A 19,214-nucleotide genomic window follows, 5' to 3' on the forward strand; every position below is an offset into this window, starting at 1 on the left:
GGTGGGTTCACTCAACACAAAAGGTAGGTATATGCAGTGATGAGGTGGGTTCACTGAACACAACAGCTAGGTATATGCTGTAATGAGGTGGGTTCACTTAACACAAAAGGTAGGTATATGCAGTGATGAGGTGGGTTCACTTAACACAACAGCTAGGTATATGCAGTAATGGGTATTACAATGTGCAGCTGCCTATCACACACACAGGTAGTCACTGAATGTGCTGGGCCAGGCGGTGGCTCACACACAGTATGAATTATCAAGGCTGTCTATAATGCAACAGCAACACAAGTGTCAGTGGGATACACAGAAAAAAAATAGATCATAAGAACAAGATTAGCTCACAAAAGAGCTGTTGTGGGGTGCTATTATAGCAATAAGAATCAGCCAGGAGCAAGCTAACAAGCCAAGAGCCTAACTAATCTTTCCCAAGGAGAAACAGTCTGCAGCAGCTTGCCCTTCTCTCACTATAGCAGGCACACGAGTGAGTGTAATGGCCGGCACTCCCTGCCTTATATAAGGGGGGGAGTGGCTCCAGGAGTGAGTGTAACCTGATTGGCTACAATGTGCCTGCTGACTGTGATGTAGAGGGTCAAAGTTGACCCTAATGGAGCATTATGGGGGCGAACCGAACTTCCAGGAAAGTTCGCAATCGCATGCGAACGCGAACCACCCAAAGTTTGCCTGGAACCGTTTGCCGGTGAACCGTTCGGGCCATCTCTAATTTTCAGAAAGGAAGTGGCATGTTTGCCGCAAAGTTCCTTGCTATCACCCTCCCATTGCCTCCTTTTCCCTGGACTATTCACTTACCTTAGAAGAGGGAATTAGAAAGTGATAGGAGGGGACATTGCTGTAAGCCAGCCTTTTCCTGCCAAAAGTCACATTTTTCAAGGAGTGTGAAGGAAATGTGGATAGAAACACACAAGGTATGTGTGAGAGAACGCGGAAGAGCCGCCGCCAGGTACCAGCGGCAGGCGGCTCTTTCCGCACACAGCGGGGACACGCACGGAGAGGCAGCCGCCTCCTCTCACAATGAGGCGGCTGTCTCCGTGCTCAGGTCTGCGGAGCGCGGAGAAACCGCCGCGTTGGACGCGGCGGTTAGCGCGCATCTCCCCGCTGCGGAGACACCGCAGGGCGGGGCTGCTGTGGCTGGGACTCGTAGTCCCTCGAGTTTTAGAGTGACGCGCGCACTCAGAAAGTAATTTATGACTGACTAGGGGAGTCAGCTGACCTGGCTGGTCAGCTGACTCTGGTTCCACACCCCATTGGTTCAGCACTTGGGGTGGAGCTGGAGAATGGTCTGTGTATATATACTGCCGCCTGTTCACTTGTGCTTTGTCTGGCGTTGCGATCACATATGTGGGAGCACCCAGATCCCTAGTCAGATCCGCAAGTGTGCCGGGACCAGCTGGAGCTGTAATCCTACACTTAGCTAGATTCTGTTGATAGCTAAAGTACTAGTTTGATTGTGATTATCTGTTATGACCTATTGCCTGCTCGACCATTCTCCTGAACTCTGATCTTGTACCTCGATAATTCTGATACTCTGTTGCCGAACCTCGGCTCGTTCCTAGACTCTGCTTCTGCCTCCTGATTTTGTACCCCGATATATCTGATACCCCGTTGCCGAACCCTGCCTGTACTTTGACTCCGCCTTTGCCTCCTGATCTTGTACTTTATCTGTCCGTGTGTGTACGACCTGGCTTGTCCGACCTCGAGAACCGACCTTACCGTTAAAGGCGTTTCCTCGCTCTGTTAGTGACCCTTCCGCCAGAGGGTTACTTTCAGTATATCCTTCCTGCTGGCAGCCTGACTCCTCCCGTCTTGGAGAGCTCAGGTCTGCGGAAGGAATCTGTGCAGTACTCCTTGCTGCATCGAGGCCTTGTCCTCTAAGTGTTACTGTTACACCAAACACTACACTCTACTCAGGTGAACAGAGGTTAGCTTGTATATCGGATTATCGGTGATACTGCAGATCACATATAATCTGGTATATATCTGTATTCCCAGTGATACTGCAGATCACCGGTAATCAGATCCTCTCTGTGCTTCACCGATCGTTACAGAACGCCAGACCCAAAAAACAGATGGAAAACCGCGCTGACCCTCTGACTGTGCTTGCAACTTCGGTGGATAGCATCCATCAAGCACTGGGCCAGCACAAAGCCTTGATTGACGCCCTTTCAGGCTCCGTGCGAACCCTCCAGACGTCAGTTGATTCAGCGCGATCCCCTCCTAGTGATGACATACGTATGCCCGTACCTGATAAATTTTCCGGCCACAAGTCTGACTTCCGGAATTTCAAGAGTAGAGTGTTGTCATACTTCGAGTTGAGACCCCGATCCTCGGGGACTGAGACCCAACGGGTCATTTTCATTAAAACACTGTTAACTGGTGATTCCCAGTCCTGGGCATACAACCTGTCTCCCACAGATACAGCTCTGACCTCAGTCGAGGAATTTTTTAAGGCTATGGCCGTGATATACGACGACCCTGACCTTGCGGCAACTTCTGAGCGGAAGCTTAAACTTTTGCGGCAAGGCAGAGGGTCGGTCGAGGATTACGCGGCAGAATTTCGTAGGTGGTCTGTTACCGCCAGATTTGACAATTTTGCTCTAATGGATTATTTTCTATCTGGGTTGTCGGAGGAGGTCTCTGACTTGATGTTAACCTTACCTGAGCCCAAGACTGTCGATGAGGCCATATCATCGGCCATTCGAGTCGATCGTCGACTACGCCATCAGAGGCAGACTAGGGGCAGTCACCGGGTCAGGGTGACTTCGTATGTGGCACCTTCTGCTACATCCGCAGTAACGGCATCTCCACCTGTGTCACCCTCTCCGGCCTTACCTCCACCCGAACCAATGCAAATTGGTCGATCAAAACTGACCCAGGTGGAACGTAGGCGGAGAATAACAGAACAACTGTGCCTGTATTGTGCAGAAGCAGGGCATAGGGTGCGAAACTGCCCTAACAAGTCGGGAAACGGGTCTGCCTAGGAGTAGTGGGGGGTGACACCCTAGGCACTTCATTCTCACCCCAAAAAGAGAAGAAGTTACTTCTCCCCTGTACTATTACGTGGGATAATAAGTCTGTAGCCACTGAGGCTTTTATTGATTCTGGCTCAGCGGCCAATTTTATGAACCTTGAATTTGCTCAGGAGTTGGGTATTCCTCTCACTCCAGTAAGTCCCCCCATTCAGGTCACGGCAGTAGACGATTCCCCTCTGCAATGGGATCGTCCCCTGTCCCAGACTCCGCAGGTGAAGGTTACGATAGGGGTACTGCATGGGGAACAGCTACAGTTTTTTGTTTTGCATATGTCAACCTCCACTATTATCCTAGGCATGCCTTGGTTACAAGCCCACTCTCCACAAATCGACTGGGCTACGGGTCAGGTAACCAGATGGTCCGATCATTGTCACCAACCGTGTCTAGGGAAGGTGACATTGGGTCAGACCAAGGTTTACGTGGAGGGTGTTCCCGAGGTATATTCCGATTTTTCTGATGTATTTTGTCCTAAGTCTGCTGATCAATGACCTCCTCATCGCCCGTTCGATTGCCCCATTGATCTCCGTGCTGATTGTATGCCCCCTAGGGGTCACCTGTATAACTTGTCCGGTCCCGAGAAGTTGGCCATGCAGGAATACATTCGTGACAACTTGGCCAAGGGGTTTATTCGGCCCTCTCGGTCACCTGCTGGGGCCGGTTTCTTTTTCGTTAAGAAAAAAGACGGGGGTCTTCGACCTTGTATCGATTACCGAGGTCTCAATAAAATCACGGTGAAGAATCGCTATCCGTTACCATTGATAGACGACTTATTCACGCAGGTCACTACTGCAAAGATCTTTTCTAAGTTAGATCTGAGGGGGGCATACAACCTAATCCGCATTAGGAGGGGCGATGAATGGAAGACGGCCTTTAACACACCCGACGGGCATTACGAGTACTTAGTGATGCCCTTCGGGTTGTGCAATGCGCCCGCTGTCTTCCAGGAACTAATCAATGAGGTATTCCGGGAGGTATTGGGTAAATTCGTACTGGTATACCTCGATGATATACTAATTTATTCTAATAACCTCTCCGAACACAGGGTCCACGTGAAATTTGTCCTAAACAAATTAAGACAGAATAGGCTCTACGCTAAGGTGGAGAAGTGTATTTTTGAAGTGACCACGGTCACGTTTCTGGGATACGTAATTTCCACCTCGGGCCTCTCAATGGATCCTGCCAAAGTCACAGCCGTGTTGGAGTGGCCGCAGCCAGTGGGGTTGAAGGCCCTGCAGAGATTTTTAGGGTTCGCTAACTATTACAGGAGGTTCATTAAGGGATACTCCACGTTAGTTGCCCCCCTTACCAGTCTCACGAAAAAAGGGGCGGATACCAACCACTGGTCTCCTGAAGCCGTGGCGGCATTTGCTCTATTGAAAAAATTATTTTGCTCAGCACCGATTTTGAGGCATGTTGACACGTCCTTTCCCTTCATTGTGGAGGTTGATGCCTCAGAAGTTGGGGTGGGGGCGGTGCTGTCTCAACGGTCTGGGTTGCAGGGCAGATTACACCCATGTGCTTATTTTTCCCGCAGGTTTTCACCTGCAGAAAAAAATTATGATATAGGCAACCGGGAACTTCTGGCTATTAAGTTGGCATTTGAGGACTGGCGCCACTGGTTAGAGGGGGCAGAGCACACGATCACTGTTTACACCGACCACAAGAACTTGAAATACATCGACGGGGCTAAGAGGCTGAGTCTCCGTCAGGCCCGGTGGTCCTTATTTTTTACGAGATTCAGGATTATAATCACGTACACTCCAGGCAGCAAAAACGTTAAAGCGGATGCCCTCTCCAGGTGTTTTTAACCTGAGACAGCACAGTCCCCCGCTCCTGAACCCATCATCCCGCAGAAACTGGTGTTAGCCGCCACGGAGACTTGGGAAGAGTGGACAGAGATTTTGGGTCCCTTTCAGTGGGAGGTTCCTGAGGGGAAACCCGAAGGGGTCTTGTTTATACCACTACCATTCCAGTTACAAGTTCTGCAACTCTTTCACGCCCATAAGAATGCTGGTCATCCTGGAGCTGCCAGAACGCAGGATCTGATTGCCAGGTGTGCTTGGTGGCCTTCCTTGGCAACAGATTGCAAGGAGTATGTTAGGGAGTGTGCGGTATGTGCCAAAAGTAAGCCCTCCCGGCTGGCACCTGTAGGAAGGTTGCAGCCTTTGCCCACCCCGAGTGAGCCATGGACCCACTTGTCCATGGATTTTGTGGGGGAATTGCCCAGGTCGGAAGGCATGTCGGTCATTTGGGTGGTAGTCGATCGGTTTAGCAAAATGGCCCATTTTGTGCCCCTGAAAGGACTCCCCTCGGCTCAAGAACTGGCCGAATTGTTTATCATTCACGTCTTCCAGCTGCATGGCATTCCGGAAGACATTGTGTCTGATAGGGGAGTCCAGTTTGTGTCTGGATTCTGGAGGGCATTTTGCCACCAAATGGGCATGAAATTGTCTTTCTCGTCAGGCTACCACCCACAGACTAATGGGCAGACAGAACGCATTAACCAATCCCTGGAGCAATTCCTGAGATGTTACGTTGCGGAGGCACAAAGTGACTGGGTGAAGTTTTTGCCCTTCGCGGAATTCGCCCAAAATAATTTAAAGAATTCCTCGTCTGGGTTTTCCCCATTCCAGATTGTAACAGGGAGGTCACCCAAATTCTCCCCTTTTCCAGTTGTCTCGTCTCCCTTTCCGGCACTGGAGGATTGGCAGAGGTCACTCAGGGACAATTGGGGAATTGTTAAGGGGAATTTGCACAAGGCGTTCCAGAGTCAGAAGGGTCAAGCAGATAAGAGACGGTCCGTGGAATGGAAATTTCAGCCAGGGGATCTAGTCTGGGTGTCCACACGTCACTTGACCCTGAAGCAGCCATCTGCCAAACTGGGTCCCAGGTTTGTGGGCCCATTTTCCGTGACCAAAAGAATTAACAATGTTACTTATACCATTGACCTTCCCACCAGCATGCGGGGGGTGAGGTCCTTCCACGTGTCCCTTCTTAAACCAGCAGTCCAGGTGGGTCCCACTCCTCCTCCTCCCATGTTGGTAGATGCCCAACCCGAATATGAAGTAGAGAAAATATTAGATTCTCGCAGGGTACAAAACTCGGTACAGTACCTCGTACATTGGAAAGGGTATGGCATTGAGGAGAGGCAATGGGTACCTAGAAACCGTATGCATGCGGATAAGTTAGTAAGGGAGTTTCATGCCTTACATCCAAAAAAACCTGGAAGGAGCTGTCCGGAGTCCACTCCTCGGGGGGGTACTGTGAGAGAACGCGGAAGAGCCGCCGCCAGGTACCAGCGGCAGGCGGCTCTTTCCGCACACAGCGGGGACACGCATGGAGAGGCAGCCACCTCCTCTCACAATGAGACGGCTGTCTCCGTGCTCAGGTCTGCGGAGCGCAGAGAAACCGCCGCGTTGGGACGCGGTGGTTAGCGCGCATCTCCCCGCTGCGGAGACACCGCAGAGCGGGGCTGCTGTGGCTGGGACTCGTAGTCCCTCGAGTTTTAGAGTGACGCGCGCGCGCACTCAGAAAGTAATTTATGACTGACTAGGGGAGTCAGCTGACCTGGCTGGTCAGCTGACTCTGGTTCCACACCCCATTGGTTCAGCACTTGGGGTGGAGCTGGAGAATGGTCTGTGTATATATACTGCCGCCTGTTCACTTGTGCTTTGTCTGGCGTTGCGATCACATATGTGGGAGCACCCAGAGCCGTAGTCAGATCCGCAAGTGTGCCGGGACCAGCTGGAGCTGTAATCCTACACTTAGCTAGATTCTGTTGATAGCTAAAGTACTAGTTTGATTGTGATTATCTGTTATGACCTATTGCCTGCTCGACTATTCTCCTGAACTCTGATCTTGTACCTCGATAATTCTGATACTCTGTTGCCGAACCTCGGCTCGTTCCTAGACTCTGCTTCTGCCTCCTGATTTTGTACCCCGATATATCTGATACCCCGTTGCCGAACCCTGCCTGTACTTTGACTCCGCCTTTGCCTCCTGATCTTGTACTTTATCTGTCCGTGTGTGTACGACCTGGCTTGTCCGACCTCGAGAACCGACCTTACTGTTAGAGGCGGTTCCTCGCTCTGTTAGTGACCCTTCCGCCAGAGGGTTACTTTCAGTATATCCTTCCTGCTGGCAGCCTGACTCCTCCCGTCTTGGAGAGCTCAGGTCTGCGGAAGGAATCTGTGCAGTAATCCTTGCTGCATCGAGGCCTTGTCCTCTAAGTGTTACTGTTACACCAAACACTACACTCTACTCAGGTGAACAGAGGTTAGCTTGTATATCGGATTATCGGTGATACTGCAGATCACATATAATCTGGTATATATCTGTATTCCCAGTGATACTGCAGATCACCGGTAATCAGATCCTCTCTGTGCTTCACCGATCGTTACAGTATGTTGATCCTCTGTGCTTACTTTATGTAGCATTGCCTCAGGCCAGGTCAGGTGTACTTTACAGAGGAACTTTAACCAAAGATTGAATGTCATCTCAATCAGTCAGCCATTTTCCCCAAGAAATCTTTACCTTTTCTCCAATAGATCAACAGGGATGTCTGTATGGCTGATATTGTGGTGAAACACTTCCCACTGTGTAATGTCAGTTTCCTTTCTGTGAACCTTGTTGCATTGCGGGAAATAAATGCTATTATATGTAGATCAATTAAAAAAACAACCTTTTAGTCTATCTCATTGTTAGCTGTCTAGTTTTTTTTGTCTGGCAGTAGTGAAGATGATGACGTGCAGGTTCATTAAGAATCAAACAACATGAATTAATTACACGGTGAATATCAATAATTTCTTGATCTTCAAGAAATTACAAGTCCCGGAGAGCCACCACATCAAATTTGTGCTACTATATAAGGAGCCAGCAACCAACTACTATGTATCATGCTTCCAAAAATTATTTGAATAGCCGTCTCATGCACATATATATGAATTTATTTATTGTTCGCCTTGGCTACATCATTTAATGTGGTCACAAACACAATTAAAAAACATACATTTAAAACCACTACCAGACCAGGAGTGCCTGCTTTTCTTAATTTAAGGGACCAGACCCGTAATTCAGTGCAGCGTGATCGCCTAGCCTTGGCCTATGCAAAAAACGCTGCACCATATGGGTCAACTAGGTCCTCACCCACCACCGTGACACCATGCACACTGTGCGCTCAATAAACGCGCGCTGCTGCATTCCTCCTAACGCTTGCCCGCAGATCAGGTCCTCACAGTTGAAATGGAGATGAGTGTCGGCTGGTATATGACCTCTCAGTTCCACACAGTACACAGCGGCTGGCAAAACTTAGGCTTAGCAATGTTACAGCAGCACTATAATAGCTTGAAGTACTTGCGTATTGTGATAGCTGCTCCGGTTTCCAGACCTGCAGTGCACTGGGTCACGTTTGTTTGTGCGACTTTCCGGAGAGGCAACAACCGTTTATACTTCTGTAGTTCACAGACTTGGGACTCTGCGGTGGTATATTAAGACGGAAGGGGATCCCACATCGCGGAGTATCGCTCAGCGTGCCGGCGTTTCCGAGTGGAGGGCCAGCGCGAGCACTCCGGTGGTAGCCATGCCTAATTTCTTGATCTCTTCTATTTTTTTATTTCTCACTGTAATGTATTGATTTTTTTTCCACCTACTACTATTTTTTCTATTTTTTGTTAAAGTTCCCCTTTAAGTCTCTTGTATTACATGTCCTTAAAGCTACCTAAGAATGTTGTTGCCTAAAACAATTACTTGTCTTTTATTCTGGGTGAAAATTGAGTGTGTAGAGGTGCAAATCCTTTGCTGACACTATTGCTGTCTTTGCATCGAGTAGCAACCTGCTCATCCTTCTGTCTCCAATGTGCATTGAACAGAATACACTGCTCAGTTGGAGGCTGAGTAGTATTTCTCTGACAGAGCAGCATGCTTGTACAGCAATAACGTTATTATTCTTATTGATTTATAAAGTGCCAACATATTTCACGGCGTAGTGGCGCTTCTCATCCACCACCTGAAAAGTCCAGGAATGAACGTTTTTGGAGACAATGCAGTGTTCTCTCCAGATTTTTTTTCCACCAAGGTGGCATGAAAAAGTACCCGGGTGGGGAAGTAAGGTCACGTTGAGTGGAGACGGAGGGCAATGCTGGGTGCCACTACTCGGTGAGGGAAAAATCATGCTGGGTGTTAATCAGTGGGAAGGAGAGTAGGTGGATCCATGCTGGGACATAGACAATGTAACTATTCTAGGCCCAAAGCCACACATGCCCACAGACATTTCAGTTATGTCACCCAAAAAGTCTCACAATAGTTTTATCCAACATGTGGTAGTAAACCTGATGTACACATGCAGTGGCGTAGCTAAGGAGCTCTGGGCCCCAGTGCAAGTTTTACATTGGGTCCCCTCAAGTACTCTATACATAACAACTGATACGGCACACCAAAACCTGCTAAGGACAACCACAGTGTTAGAGGTGCAAGAAGGGTATTGGGAACAATTTAATAATGATTACTACCATTCAAAGCATCTATAGAAGTGATTATTACAAGCACAGGACCAATAAAGAGCTAATGCTGCAGTTGAGGGAGGGCACTACGGGGCCCCTCTGGCCCAAGGGCCACGATGCAGTTGCAACCTCTGCAACCCCCTATTGCTACGCCAATGTACACATGCTTGCACTAAAGAGAGGAAATAAGGACTGGAAAAGAATAAAGGAGGGAGAAAGTATGTGTGAGAGACAGTAGAAAAAAGGAGGGGCGATAAACTCATAAAAACAATGCGTGGGTCAGAGAGGAGAGGATTGCAAGCAGTACTACCTTCTAAATATGAATGCTAGACATTGCATACAAGTAAGAATGCAGCACTCTCAGCTCCTGCAACTTGCTCAGCACACTGCAGGAGGTCTGCAGACTGATAGCAATGTAACATCTCTCTGACAGAGCAGTGGGGGAGGGCAGCAATACTAGCTGTAAAGATGTCTGTCTCCTCTCCTCCCTGCAAACAAAATGCATCTGAAGGAGGGCATGCCATAGAGGTGACACTACACCACCTACAACACTCTACAGCACACAGAGGCAGCTGTCAGTCACCACCTGACCAGGGCAAGGGCCAACTGGGGAGGCCTGCCATTAGAGATGGCTCAAACCTCGAATGCGAACTTCCGCAAAAGTTCGGTTCGCGCAAACTTTCGCGAACCGCAATAGACTTCAATGGGGATGCGAACTTTGAAAATTAGAAACATTTATGCTGGCCACAAAAGTGATGGAAAAGACATTTCAAGGGGTCTAACACCTGGAGGGGGGCATGGATGAGTGGGATAGACACCAAAAGTCCCGGGGAAAAATCTGGATTTGACGCAAAGCAGCGTTTTAAGGGCAGAAATCAGATTGCATGCTAAAATGGAAGCCTAAAGTGCTTTAAAACATCTTGCATGTGTATACATCAATCAGGGAGTGTAATTAGAGTACGGCTTCTGACTGACACACCAAACTCACTGTGTAACGCACCGCAAACAGCTGTTTGTGTAGTGACGGCCATGCTGGACTGGTGCGCACCATGGCGAGAGTCCAGGCCGTGGCAGTTTTCAAGCCCATATGGTTGCCGGGCTGTGGTAGCTCAATGAGAGAACAACAGTGACTGTCCAGCTGATTGAATTTCGTCTGTCCACAATGAAGCAACGACCTTATTATCTTGGGTGTGCTCCCCGAGACACTCATATAGCTGTTGGTCATTGCTTCATTGTGATACGTAAGCCCCTTCACCGCGGCAAGGTAACGATCAAGAAGGGGAATTGACACATGTACATGCCTTTTGTTTTGTTGTTACAGCTGCAGTGCAGCCAGAAAAATTAGGCAGGCATGTACACGCACAGTATTATAAAATTCAGGAATCCGCCTGGAGTTCTGGACCCTGTTGGTGGTGGCGGAGAAGGGAGTCAAGCGGCCTGCAGGCAGAGATGCTGTGTGGGGACTCAGGTGCGACTTAGTCATGGGGCAGGCAGTCACACAGCGTGCAGGCAGAGATACTGTGTGCGGGGACTGATTTATCATCTCTGCTCACAGTGTCTACATCCACACTTAAATCCAGGTAGTTGGCTACCTGCCGGTCCAGGCCTTGGTGGAGGGTGGATCCGGAACGGCTAAGGCGAGGCGTTGGACTAAAGAATGTCCGCATGTCCGACATCACCATGAGATCGCTGGAGCGTCCTGTCCTTGCCTGCGTGGACATGGGAGAAGGATTACTGGCAGTGGTACCTTTATTGCGTTGTGCTGTGACATCACCCTTAAATGCACTGTAAAGCATAGTTGCCAGATTGTTCTGCAAGTGTTGCATCCTTTCTGCCTTCATGTGATTTGGAAACATCTCCGCCACTTTCTGCCTATACCGAGGGTCTAGTAGCGTGGCCACCCAGTACAGCTCATTCCCCTGGAGTTTTTTATACAGGGGTCCCTCAACAGGCTGGACAGCATGAAAGACGCCATCTGCACAAATTTGGATGCAGATGTACTATCCATCTCCTCTTGCTCTTCCTCAGTGACGTCAGGTAAGTTCTCCTCCTCCCCCCAGCCATGAACAATACCACGGGACTGTCGAGCAGCACAAGCCCCCTGCGACGCCTGCTGCAGTTGTTCTTCTGCCGCCGCCTCCTCCTTCCAAAAAAAACACCTTCCTTATCATCCGAGTCTGACTCCTCTTCCCCCCTCTGTGCTGCCGAAGGTTTTGAGGAAACATCTTGTTCTGATGAGAATTGATCCCACAACTCTTCCTCCTGTTCCTGTTCACGCTCCTCCACAGCTTGATCCCCAGTCTACACACGGCACGCTCCAGGAAGAAAGTGTATGGGATATAGTCGCTGATGGCGCCTTCACTGCGACCCACCAGTGGGGTCACCTCCTCAAACGGCCGCATGAGCCTGCAGGCATTTCGCATGAGTGTCCAGTTCTTGGGCCAGAACATACCCATCTCCCCAGAGTGTGTACTTCTACTGTAGTTGTAGAGATACTGGGTGATGGCTTTCTCCTGTTGTAGCAGGTGGTCGAACATCAGGACGGTCGAATTCCAGCGAGTCGGGCTATCGGAAATCAGGGTCTCACCTGCAAGTTGTTTCTCCGCTGAATATCGGCAAAGTGTGCCATGGCCGTGTAAGACCGCCTGAAATGCCCACACAACTTCCTGGTCTGTTTCAGGACATCCTGTGAGTCTGGATTCAGCACATGTGCATGGCAGGGTACATGTTTCAGCTTTCCCAAATTCAAAGCGGAAATGAGATTGCTGCTGTTGTCACACACCACGTTGCCGATCTCCAGTTGGTGCGGGGTCAGCCACTGATCCACCTGTTTGTTAAGAGCAGCCAGGAGAGCTGCTCCAGTGTGACTCTCCGCTTTGAGGCAAGACATGTCTAAGATGGCGTGACACCATGGTACCCGGCATGCAGCATAGGCACTGGGGAGCTGGGGCTGTGTAGCTGAAGAGGAGATCGCAGCACCAGTAGAGTTGAACTGCCACTCAGCCAAGGACGAGGAGGAGGACGACAGCGCAGAGGATGTAGCAGGAGGAGAGGAGGTGGCAGGAGGCCTGCCTGCAAGCCGTGGAGGTGTCACGAGTTGGTCCGCTGCACAGCCACGTACTCCCTGCTTGTCATCAGTCACCAGGTTGACCCAATGGGCTGTGTAAGTAATGTACCTGCCCTGACCGTACTTGGCAGACCAGGCATCCGTTGTCAGATGGACCCTTGACCTAACGCTGTGTGCCAGAGATGACACGACTTGCCTCTCAACTTCACGGTACAGTTTGGGCATCGCCTTTTTAGAGAAATAATTGCGTCCTGGCATCTTCCACTGCGGTGTCCCATTGGCCACAAATTTACGGAAATATGTAAAAAAAAAAAAGTAAATGGAACGAGCATAATATATACTCACAAACCAGGGTTACCTCCCAGTAACCACTGTACAGGCATGTGAGGAGATTAGCCTGTGCTCACTCAGGATTAAGAAGTCGCTCTTTGTAGACAGGAGAAAGAAAGGGTTATCCCCCTCCACCAGGGGTGGATATCAACTATAACGTAATGAAGAACAGAGGCGCCAACAGGATAAAATCAATTCTTAAAACTTTTAAAATTGCTTAGGAGGCAGTGGTGGACTTACCCCCTGCAGGCAGACACAAAAACTGTGTATTCAAAACAATCACATTTATTGGTACACTCCAGGGGTTTTCGCAACACGTTTCGCAGGTAATAAAAAATAGGACTACACACAGTACAGTCTCAAGGTCACAGAGGCGCTTATCGTGACCTTGAGACTGTACTGTGTGTACTCCTTTTTTTTATTGCCTGAGAAAGCGGGAATATACCTGCGAAACGCGTTGCTAAAACCCCTGGAGTGTACAAATAAATTTGATTGTTTTGAATACACAGTTTTTGTGTCTGCTTGCATGGGATAAGTCCATCACTGCCTCCTAAGCAATATTACAAGTTTTAAGAATTGATTTTATCCTGTTGGCGCCTATGTTTTTCATTACGTTACACATTTACGGAAGGCCTAAGTCCACCAACTGGTATGGTAACAGCTGGCGAGCTAACAATTCCGCCAAGCCAGCTGTCAGACGCCGGGCAAGGGGGTGACTGACAGAAAATGGCTTCTTCCGCTCAAAGAATTCTCTCACGGACACCTGACTGCTGCTGTGGGCAGAGGAGCAGGAACCGCTCAAGGTGAGAGGCGGAGTGGAGGGTGGCTGTGATTGTGAAGGTGCAAGGGAGAAAGAAGCTGAAGATGATGTACCTGAAGGAGGAAGAGGAGAAGAAGGGAGGCTTTTCTTTTGTGTGCTGCTTTTCCTCTGGTGCTCTTCCCATTGCTGTTTGTGCCTTTTCTCCATGTGCCTTCGTAAGACAGCCACTGCTCAATTTTTGGAGGTAGAGAGAACAGATGGCATTGCTCTGATCTAAGGCAGACACACTAAAAAATTTCCACACTGCTGAGCCCCCCTGGGGGGATGGCACTATGGTGGCATCAGCAGCTGACGTTAAAGGACATGTTGGCTGGCTGTACATAGGTGGCGATACATGGCGTCGGACACTGCCACCAGCTGTTTCTGACGACAAGCTCCCCCTGCTTCTTTCAGAAACTCGTCTCCTCCTACTACTCTCTGACTCCCCCTCTGAACTGTCACCTTGGTCATCTTGTCTCTTAGGATCCCACGACATCCGTATCATCATCATCATCATAATCATCCTGCCCAGCTTCGCTTGCCTCAGACACCTCATAAACTGCACCAACAGCAGGTACTTCATCATCCTCCTCCTCACACGTTACATCCATAGTGTCGCCTAACACAGACATATGAGGTGGTGTAACTTGCTTGGCGCCTTCATCTTGTAACAATAATGCCTGTGAATCAAATAATTCCCCACCAAATAACTCCTGCGAAGTGTCAAATGCAGCAGATGTGGTGCTTGTAGTTGCGCTGGTGGCTGCGGAAGATGAGGTGCTCTGTGTTAAATAGTCAACCACGTCCTGACAATCTTGGGAGTTGATGGGATGTGCCTCCTTCTGAGCAGTGTACTTTGGTCCAGGTTCGCACGAAATCACATCAGCATGACCTCGAATAGACCTGCCGGGTGGTCTGCCTCTGGGTCTGCCTCTACCTGGGGATGCAGTGAAAGGTATGCACTGACTTGACTAATACAATGTGCAGTCACACAGGTGCAGTTAACAGGTATGCACGGAGTGGTATATCACACTGCGTGCGCTCACTTAGGTAGGTGGGTGCACTGAACAACAGGTAGGTATATGCAGTGATGGGTATTACAAATGTGCACCTGTCACACACACATACCGTGAACAGGTACAGTGACTGGTGGTATTAAATATCATACTGCGTGCGCTCACCTAGGCAAGTGGGTGCACTGAACAACTGGTAGGTATATGCAGTGAATGGGTATTACAAATTTGCACCCGTCACACACAGGTTCCCGTGAACAGGTACAGTGACTGGTGGTATTAACAATGCGTGTGCTCACGTAGGTAGGTAATTAGGTGCACTGAACAGTGAACAGGTGCAGTGATTGGGATGGGATTACAAATGTGCAGCTGCCTGTCACACACACAGGTAGTCATTGAATGTGCTGGGCCTGGCAGTGACACAGTAGGAATTAAGGGGCCAAAGGCCAGCTGCGACTGACTGACAGGGCTATACATAATGCAAGTGGGCCACACAAAAAAAAAAAAATAGATCACAAGAACAAGATTAGCTCTCAAAAGAGCTGTTGAGGGGGGCTTTTTTAGCAATAAGAATCAGCAAGGAGCAAGCTAACAAGCCTACAAGAGCCTAACTAAGCTTTCCCTATGAGAGTCTGCAGCAGCTCTCCATTCTCTAATTACTGCAGGCACACGAGTGAGTCCAATGCCTGACGCTGCCTGCCTTTTATAAGGGGGCGGGCCTCCAGGAGGGAGTGTAGCCTGATTGGCTACAATGTGCCTGCTGACTGTGATGTAGAGGGTCAAAGTTGACCCTAATGATGTAGTATAGGAGGCGGGTCGAACCGCCATAAAGTTTGCGTTCGTTAGCGAACGCAAACCACTGAAGTTTGCCTGAATAAGTTTGCGGTCGAACCGTTTGGGCCATCTTTACCTGCTATGCATTAGCACCAAAACCAATATCAAAATGCTGTGACACTAGTTGGGGTTAAAACAGCCACAGCTTTATTTAAATTACAGTTAACAAGTGTATAAAAGCACGCACTCTGGAAGTCCTTTGACAAATGCCTCTGCTTCTTTCCTTGATTTTAAAACACTGTACTAGCCTACCAAATTCCATATTACCGTAATCCATAATTTATTCCATTGTGGCATTAGCCAACGTCCGATGATGTTGGCTCCATCCAATTGAATCAGTGGGTACTTCCCTAAAGGTAAGAAAGCCGGCATTGTCAAGGACCCGCCTTACGACAATGCCTCCAGCCTCCTTCCTTTCTTTAGACACCGTACCAGCCACTAGCCTACCAAACTTTGTTTACCATTTGCCTCCTCCAGCTTGCTTTGCCTGCTTCCATGACCTGGCTCAGTGGATACGTCCCTGGAAGTGAAACCAGGAAAACAAGGAGGGGGTACTTCTCTGTACCACCCATCATAGTGGCCCATCGGGGTGCACTCCTTTACAACTGGTGTTGCATCTTCCTTGGCTCAGTGAGTACTCAATCATGTGAAAGAAAAACTGGCATTGTCAGGGGGTGTCCTCCTGCTGTGAAGACACAAGACGAGACATCAAGAGACAAAATGTTACGTTAAATGAAAGTGTGTATCCCTTCCACCCTCTAAGCCAACAGCAACCTTCTGACCAGTGACCATAGTGTTGGGTGGGACTGATTGTTGTACCCAGTTGCATACTGCATACAGTTTTATTCCCCTTACCTGGACCACCCTTTTTCAACACCTAAGCTAGCTTTGCAACCCTTCCCACTAGCCATCTGATCCCTCTCATTCCTTGCCAGGCCATCCCTGGTCCCGCCCTGTCATGCTCCCCATCTCCTATGCTATCGCTTGGCTCCCGGGGCTTTTTTACCATGGATTCCGTTGCTGGGGAACAATCATTAATGGAAACAGATAACCATCTGCCCTGCAATGTTGTCTCCCTGAAATGAGTGAGCGTTGCTCCACATCCTCTCTGTGCTTTGACCACTGAACTGCAAGGCTGGAGGTGAGTCTGGAGGACATGCTGGGAAGTTTGCTGCAATGTGAAGACTGGAGGAGGAGAGCCCCGTCCTCTGCAGTAGTCAGGCAGTGCTTGTAACCACTGCATTGAGTGTGGAGATAGGCATATCTGCCGCTGACTGTAATTAGTGATCACTGGCTGGGTGGTAGTTGAGACTAGCCGGGCGCTCCGCCCAGCTAGGCTCTGGGGAGAACACTGCAATGATTTCAAGGTTTCTACATAGCCCCAAGTGGACTTGCAAGTCCCTTAGTCCTAATTGCAGGGATAGTAAGGCGGTATCTGAGCAGCTTTAAGATCCCTTAACTGCCACCCCCTGAATTGAAACATATAGCTTAGGCTATCTATAGTACTGTGTTATGTTTTGTTTTTTTGTTATTTTGAATTATCTTTTTAAACAGGGATGGTCAATGAGATTCAAATCATTTTTAGTTGTTCCTGGTGCATTCCACAATTTGCATGGCATGCCAGGATGTTCACCACTTTTGCCCTGCCCTCAGTACAAAGCTAACTGGCAGTGGTGTGATTGATATAAGATCAGATTCATGTGGACATGCTGATTCGTTACCTTGTCTAAAGAGTGTATTGCTAGCTAGAGTTTTTTTTCAAGTTTCAGCAGAAACATCAGTTGCAGTAATAATTAAACTTAAATAAACCTAAGCATAAAACTAATTATACTCTAAGTAATTAACTACAATAGAGTCATAAAATGAATCCCAAAATTAGACATGCCGGTCACAGTCGTAAAACTTGTTTTAACAAGTCAAGCAAGTACTGTAAATGTCATAGGCATCAGGTGCAGAAATGTATAGTTTTACCGTATTCCAAATGCCTGGCCCTCATACACATATATAGTACGTGCACATAAATTTAGTGGCTGGAAAACAACATTCTCCTTAAGGACCGCCTTACGCCCATAGGCGGCGTCGGGTTTAAGTGGTTATTACGTGGAAACCTTTCCATGTCAGTTCACGGAGACTGTCTCCGTGAACAGTGTGCGAGCCGCCGATCGCGGCTCGCACGCCTAATGTAAACACGCGGGGAAGAAATCCCCGCTGTGTACATCATACGGCGCTGCTGCGCAGCAGCGCCGTAAGGCAGATCGGCGATCCCCGGCCTCTGATTGGCCGGGGATTGCCGTCATTTGATAGGCTGAAGCCTAACCTTCAATGCGCAGGACGGATATCCGTCCTGCGCAGGATAATAAGGAAGCTGGAGGTAAGGGGAAGGAGGGAGCGCAGAAAACGCTGCAGGGGGGGGGGCTTTGAAGAGCCCCCCCCCCCCCCCGCTCGGCCACACGGAGCGGCGGCGATCAGACCCCCCCCAGCAGGTCATTCCCCTAGTGGGGAAAAAAGGGGGGAGGGAAGTCTGATCGCCCTGCCTTGCTCACGATCTGCGCTGCGGGCTGGAGAGCCCACGCAGCGCAGATCTCAAAGAACAGCCCTGGTCATTAAGTGGTTAATCCATGATGCTTTAAGTCATGGATACGAAACACAGGAGTGAGCAATCTATATATATATTTTTTTAACAGCTTTATGCTTTATTTTTATTGTAGGTCATGGATGTACTGCATGCCGTCAATGCAAGAGAAGAAAGCAGCAATATTCAAAATTCAATCCGTTTATGAGCTAACATCATACAAGTGAATGTTGATGAACCATTTCTCAGCATATAGCTTCAGGAGGATGAATACTTCTTAGGTGATAATAATTATACGAGAAACATTTCTTTCCCTGCACTTCTGAGCAATAATAGAGTGTGGCTTGTTCAGACCAGACTTAATGTGCCTCTAGTGCATTGCATTGATGTATGCTGGTGTAACTTAATAGGAACTGACTTCAGCATGAAGGTGCAGATCATAACACCAAATTACAGCAAGCAGGACTTTTTTTCAGCAGTGACCATGAGAGCAGGTGTGAATGAATGTGACTATTAAGAGAAAATACTCAGATGCAAAGCAATGTGTATAATGTGAAATTTCTAATTTTTTAGCTCTTAAGAAACGGGTCGAATTGTTTTGTGGTCAGCGCTGAAGATCTTCTGTCTGTCTATATTTACTATTTACACATGTATGTATATTTGTATTGTGTATTAACTATGTACGCATTGGTGTTATCCAACTATGTTCAGATCTGACTCTGTACAATGCTACAGAATGTAATGGATAATAATAATAATAACAACAACAACCATGTTGTAAAATGTCCGTAAAACATTTCCTTTAAATTTATTTCAATTTGATTAAAACTAATTTGTTGTATGATGCAATTTAAAGTGTTTTAATAAATAAGGGAACAATCAGTAAATATTTTGTCATCTCTTTCATTTTATATTCACCTGTTGAATCTCTACTAAAAACCCTACTTTTCAAAGACACAAAATATAAACTATTAAAGACAAAATTCGGATTTCGCCGTGATCGCGACCATAGAATTCGATTCGAATTCGAGTCGTGATCGGTAATTGAATGT

The 19,214-nt window shown here is 48.3% G+C and overlaps 1 protein-coding gene across 4 annotated transcripts in view; it reads left to right on the forward strand.

Annotated features, from left to right (window-relative positions):
* The window catches only part of LOC137527196 (uncharacterized), a 334,365-nt gene extending 315,418 nt beyond the window's left edge, over window positions 1-18,947 (forward strand). For all 4 annotated transcript variants that reach the window (XM_068247681.1, XM_068247683.1, XM_068247688.1 and 1 more), the window contains one exon: window positions 18,299-18,947. In XM_068247681.1, the coding sequence (XP_068103782.1) occupies window positions 18,299-18,370 (72 nt within the window). In that variant the 3' untranslated portion in view covers window positions 18,371-18,947. The remainder of the gene's footprint in view (window positions 1-18,298) is intronic.
* Window positions 18,948-19,214: the final 267 nt, after the last annotated feature.

The sequence above is a fragment of the Hyperolius riggenbachi genome, chromosome 8 (genome assembly GCF_040937935.1).
Source record: "Hyperolius riggenbachi isolate aHypRig1 chromosome 8, aHypRig1.pri, whole genome shotgun sequence".
NCBI classification, from domain to species: Eukaryota; Metazoa; Chordata; class Amphibia; order Anura; family Hyperoliidae; genus Hyperolius; species Hyperolius riggenbachi.